Source organism: Limulus polyphemus, unplaced genomic scaffold, assembly GCF_000517525.1.
Source record: "Limulus polyphemus unplaced genomic scaffold, Limulus_polyphemus-2.1.2 Scaffold4541, whole genome shotgun sequence".
NCBI lineage: Eukaryota > Metazoa > Arthropoda > Merostomata > Xiphosura > Limulidae > Limulus > Limulus polyphemus.
The window spans coordinates 4139-10837 of NW_013670151.1; the positions used below are offsets into that span (position 1 = coordinate 4139).

Here is a 6699-nt window from a genome sequence, read left to right on the forward strand (position 1 = left end):
ATGGGATTCTTTTCGTCTGGAACGGTTCAGGTGAAGACAGACTTGAGGCTTGACCTTGTTCCAGGGAATATGGGATTCTTTCGTCTGGAACGGTTCAGGTGAAGACAGACTTGAGGCTTGACCTTGTTCCAGGGAATATGGGATTCTTTCGTCTGGAACGGTTCAGGTGAAGACAGACTTGAGGCTTGACCTTGTTTCAGAGAATATAAACTTCCTGTTTTCTTTCCAGTTATTGGAAATGATAATTTCATGGTATTATGTTCGTGAAATCCGTTCCTCTGCGGAGGTGTTATGGGTATCGTGAGATTGTCATAATCTAACGTGTCCAGATTGCTGGGAGTTTTGTATAATAGAAAATCTAGTTCACGAGAACTTCGCGTGGTTTGGCTCGAGTAAAGTTTACTTTCTTGAGATTTCAGGTTTGGTGAATGAAGTTTATCCAATGCGTTCCAAACGTCCGACTGAAGACTACTGTTAGACTCTTCAAAGCACTTCTGTAAAGAACTTTGTCGTGTATATGAATGGACGTTTTGTCTTCTATTCTGGATATTTGCTTCTAGTTCCTCAACAGTGATTTGGTTTTTACTTAAACACTGAAAACCAATAACTTCTTCTTCCTTGACTTTCTGGGCGTATCTATTAAGATGATGGACGAGTCTTTTGTATAAGGAATGGCCAGCGTTGTTCACACTGGACGAATGTCTTACTACTTCTATTATACATTGCTGAAAGCCAGCGTGAAAGTTGTTTCTTGTAGCATCTTCCGATTTTTCTACTGTAAAACAAAATACACAAAAAAACTTCAATCATTATTTAAACTCCAAGTTGTCATAACAACATCACAGAAATCTAACTAACAGTACATCTCTGAAGAAATAATAAATGTGAAGTGTACTCTAATATTCTGTTTAGCTCGAAACGTCATCCTCTTCAAATAAAAATATACCGAAATATATATATATATAAATATACACAGACATATATATATATATATATGTATGTATAAATATACACAGACATATATATATATATATATGTATAAATATACACAGACATATATATATATATACATATGTATAAATATACACAGACATATATATATATATATAAATATACACGAATATATATATATGTATAAATATACACAGATATATATATATATAAATATACACGAATATATATATATATACATATGTATAAATATACATAGACATATATATATATATATAACTTGGCGATACTATTCTTTAATTTTGATATTTATTGACTACGTTTAGTTCCAAACTTTACAAATATGAAAACTGCCGGAAACATCCAATGTAATTTTAAAAATAATATTAAAATACATATGTGGTGTGACTATTTGATGGCCCCCAGTGGCACAGCGGTATGTCTGCGGACTTACAACGCTAGAATCCGGGTTTTGATACCCGTGGTGGGCAGAGCACAGATAGCCCATTGTGTAGCTTTGTGCTTAATTATAAACAAACAAACTATTTGATTTCTTAACTGTCGTGGAAAACGACTAGTTGATCTTTTTAACTTTGTAATAAACATGTAGACGGACAGCTTCAGTTCTTTATTATAAATACTTTATCGTTGGTTCAGCAATAAGTTTATGGGCTTATAATGCTAAAATCAGAGGTGGACAGCGCAAATAGCTCGTTGTGTACCTTTGCACAAAAAAGAAACAAAAACACCGGAAGTACTGTCAAGACTTGGAATGACAATAGGTAAAGCTTTAATTAATATTTCCTCTACTGGGTATTTTCCGAAAGCTTTAGTTAATTTTCCCCATCAGGTAAATTCCCTCGACAGAGTAAAATCTCTTGATCACAAGACAAAAATCGATTAAGGACTAAGCTATTTGTGATAAGGCTTTGTTGGAATTAGATTAACCTCAGCTGACGGGAGGTTATTGTTTCACTTAGGAGGGTATTTAATCCATCATGATGCGCCTATACCCTTATGAATGGCCAAGTGGTAAGGGCGCTCGACTCGCAATCTGTGGGTCGAGGGTTCGAATCCCCATCACACCAAACATGCTCGCCCTTTCAGCCGTGGGGCGTTATAATGTGATGGTCAATCCTACTATTCGTTGGTAAAAGAGTAGCCCCAAGAGTTGGCGGTGATGACTAGCTGCCTTCCCTCTAGTCTTACACTGCTAAATTGGGGACGGCTAGCGCAGATAGCCCTCGTGTAGTTTTGCGCGAAATCCGTAACAAACAAACCCTTATGAAGCCTAATAATAATTATTTTGGAGGAAAACGAAGATGTTTGAATTTTTTTAGCAAACTAATATCTATTCCTTAATTGGATTAAACGTGGAATTTATCCCTGTTCCAACTGATCAGAACCACCAAACACTAATTACCTGAACAAGATAACAATTGTAACTTTCGTAGCTGTTGCACTGTCAATTCCAAGATGTCCGCCTTCTCTAGTTTAGATAAACTATTTATGTTCTAGAAAAAGAAATATATAAAAATAAGTCTTGACGTTTCTTCGAACGCAACTGTACAATTAAAACTAAATACTCGGCATTACATTTGTCGTGTAAGAAGTATTTTAAAAAATTCCTAAATAATTATTGCACTTATAAGAAAAGCATTGAATATACGAAAACTAAAATCAGTTTCTATACTTCTCTTTGGAGTTTATAAAATGATATATATTTTTCAATAATGACAGGGACTTTTAATATTTAAAAAAATCCCTGACTTTAGTTCATCATCTAATATTATGATACATTTTGAATTGATATTTAGTCAGACGATTGATATACTGTGGCTAAAAAATATATAACTTATTCAAGATAATGTTGTAATTTACTGAAGCTAACACTCCATTTAAAAATGTCCAAATATTAAAAATGTATTTATTTTAACCCTGGTGTTAATTTTGTTAATTAGTCTTCGCTTTCCATTTGATGAACCTTGACCTACTTTTCGCTTTGTTGCTCATCTTCAAGTGAGATAATGTAGTATCTTTCAGAAACTAACACCCCATTTCAAGATGTCCAAATATTAAAAATGTATTTATTTATACCCTGGTGTTTCTTTTCTTAATAAGTCTCCGCTTTCCGTCTCATGAATATAGGCCTAATTTTCGCTTTGTTGCTCATTTCTAAATGTCTTTTTTTTTGTATTATTTACTGTTTGTATTTATAAATGCAACATCCTGTTATCTTCTTATATGGCACGTAATTTTGTATGCTGTTAAAAACTCCTTTAAGACTCGTATGGTTAGGATGTACTTGTAGACTCTGGACGATTTTCAAACATTTCATTCTCCACGCTGACCGAAACATTTTTTTTTTAAACATCGTTCATGAGTACATCCTGTCCATAGGAACCTGCTTGAAGCATTTACGCTACCCCTCTAATGAAAGAATAATATTATTAATATCTATTTAGGTTTTAAATAATTCATTGTGAATTACATCATTTAAATAATTAAATGATCTTTAATTATGTAAAAATTCCTTACTTCGAAACACTTTAACCCCTTCGTACAGTAAAGCAATGCTACACAAGATGAGTCCTGAATGTTAATCAAACAGCGTCACCTTTACTTCTTAAATTACTTACGTTAGTTTGCATGGAAAATATGTCGCAAATACATAAAATATTGGACGAAATAAACAATAAATTATCATGAAATTTAAATACTACGTCAACATTCGGAAAATACTGTATCCAATAAATCTGGTTAACCAAAAATTTCAAAACGATTCTATTCAGTAGAATTAATATACTAAAATCTTTAAAAATATTGTGTTTAGTAAAACCTGTAAAACTAAAACTGAGAAAAAAAAATGTGTCTAGTAAAACTGGTAAACTGGAAACTTGAAGAATATTGAATTCAGTGAAACTGTATGGTGAACGAAGAATGCAAATCGTATAAGTATAAACATACCTCCTTCTTCATGTTTTCTAAAATGATGGCTTTGAGCTCAGCGAGACTTTTATTGATTCTCACTCTTCTTTTCTTCTCCATTTGTGGCTTATTTGGCTAAACGATAATAATAATAAAACACATTTACTATAAGAGCGTGTAACTTATAAAAATTTACAATGGCGAATGTGCAGACAAAGCAAATCACAAACACTTAACCATAATTAACTTAGTAATACAACTTCGTATTTTAAATGCAAGCATCTCCAGAACGGTATGAAGCTATTAATCATATATAAATAAAACTTTATTAAGGATTGAAAAATCCACTCACGTAGGATCAAAAACGTTAGTAAATAACATTAAAAAGCTGTGGGAAAACCCCAGCGCTTTCGTTAGATGGACTTGTCGTGTGGATGATGAAGTATTTAGATGAACACAACTAATCGATTAATTCATTTTCAGTAACCAGACTAGTTAATCGATTAACCCTGTAGGCTGCTTTCTTTCTTATAGTTTTATGTGACTTGGAAATATTGAAAAAAATATCTTTCACACCAGTTGCGTTTTTTGACAAAAGAAGCACACAAAAGATATTAAAATTATTTCAAAATTACAAGGAAAACAAATTATCTTATTTAATTCGAATTACTACTACTTTCCTGCTTACCAATTCTTTTGGATAAAATGTCACTATAGGTTTAAGTCCCATGCGAAAAAATGTCGTTATGAACATTCTAGTTTTCGTTATAATTTAACCAAGTCGATTTCCAGATCAATGGTCAGACAAATCGCCAGTACTGACGCTAAAGAGGCACGTGCTACTCTGCATGCTAGTCCTAAACGTTTCAAATCTGTTTTAAAGCCACTTTGTTTAAAATTATCACGAAATCTCGGTTTTGTTTTCGTAAATAACTTACTTATTACCAGGCCAGTTCGAATAACTATCACGTGGGAGTAGATATATGTGGGGGTGGGGCTCCCAGCTTCTTAGATAATTATTTAAAATAAACATGATTAATTGTTACAAATTTTGAATTCAGATAACCCGCACATGTAATATTTTAAGAATCAGGGCTGGCTCTTGAGTTGAGCAACGTGTGCTCCCGCACAGGGCGCACACCCCGGAAAGTCACATGATTGGTTAATTTTCTTTTGTTTCCTATGATTGGTTAATTTTCTTCTGTTTCCTATCATCCTATGTATCATCGCTCAGTTTTCAAAGTAATGTTGTTGTTTTTTAAATATCGCCTCATGGAGCTCTATTCTGATGTATGTATACGAAATTATCAAGGGGGGTCTAAATTATAAAAATTTAGAGACGTTCTACTTATGATCATGTATACCTTACACTCTGATTAAATCTCTAAATCTTAATATATCCAGCCCTAGGCAAAATTATGGCCTGTGCCATCTTTATATTCGAAACCCCCGCCCCTTTCAAATTGAGAAGAAGTATTAACTGCAATATCTATTTTGTCGCCCTTTGTTTCGTCTGGTCACTATCCTAAACCCCGAGCATGATCAAGTTTTAAGTTGTCATGATTTACCTTGGCATATTCAAAAATATTTAATAGATGGCGCATGCGAACGTTTTAACTTCATCTTTGTTCTTCCAATTTACAAGTAACCTTAATCTAAGCATTTTACCCTATAAACAATGTTTGTTTGTTTTTTCTTTTTGTTTGAAATAAATTGCGTCTGTTGTCCACGATGTACCGTATCCAGGAGATAATCCAACGTCATGGTATTCAACCAAAAGGATATGACAGGAAGGTTAACTTGTCTTTCATCATTTGAAACCAGAAGCAATTGTAGGCTGTATCAAAAACTGTCCTTATACTTCCTAACAATGACGTCTAACATCCGGACAGACAAGCTCGGCTATAGCCGTCAAAAAGAAATGTTTATAGCGCCTTGCTGGTTATAGGTTCCTTCGGGAGGTCAGGGGAGGATCTAACTGGAGATTGTCGTGTAAGGGGAGGATCTAACAGGAGATCGTCGTGTCACTTTTAAGTAGTAAGAAAAATTATTTCAACGCCACAGCACCGGGCCACTGTCACTCGCGCCAGATCCGAGCCATTATCCGTTAAGATGTCAAGCAGAGACAAGCAAGGCCAAGTACGAAAAAGGGTAGGACACCTTATGTTGGTGTTAGTTTGGTGTGATTGGGGCAAATGTATGTATAGTGTTTATAAGAAAACGTGTTTGTTCATGTTAGTTTGGTGTGATTCGGGCAAGTATACGTATAACGTTTATAAGAAAACATGTTTATTCTTGTATAATTATATATGTATGTACGTTAGTACACCTGCATACAAATTACCCGATAATATGAAAACGAAAACTGTTGTACCCACGAAAGTTAACTTGGTTCGTTAAGACACTGTTGTACCCATGAAAGTTAACTTGGTTCTTAAGACACTGTTGTACCCATGAAAGTTAACTTGGTTCGTTAAGAACACTGTTGTACCCACGAAAGTTAACTTGGTTCGTTAAGACACTGTTGTACTCACGAAAGTTAACGTAGTTCATTAAGACACTGTTGTACCCACGAAATATAAGGTGGTTCATTAAGACACTGTTGTACCCACGAAAGTTAACTTGGTTCGTTAAGACACTGTTGTACCCATGAAAGTTAACTTGGTTCGTTAAGACACTGTTGTACCCACGAAAGTTAACTTGGTTCGTTAAGACACTGTTGTACCCATGAAAGTTAACTTGGTTCCTTAAGACACTGTTGTACCCACGAAAGTTAACTTGGTTCGTTAAGACACTGTTGTACCCACGAAAGTTAACGTG

The 6699-nt window shown here is 34.3% G+C and overlaps 1 protein-coding gene across 1 annotated transcript; it reads right to left on the reverse strand.

Annotated features, from left to right (window-relative positions):
• Positions 1–26: 26 nt before the first annotated feature.
• Positions 27–4609, reverse strand: LOC111088835. The gene is made up of 4 exons (XM_022399935.1): positions 4568–4609; positions 3919–4014; positions 2375–2465; positions 27–775 (listed from the first exon to the last, which is right to left on the reverse strand). Exons 1-4 carry the CDS (start codon positions 4607–4609, stop codon positions 27–29), a joined length of 978 nt encoding a protein of 325 aa, XP_022255643.1.
• Positions 4610–6699: the final 2090 nt, after the last annotated feature.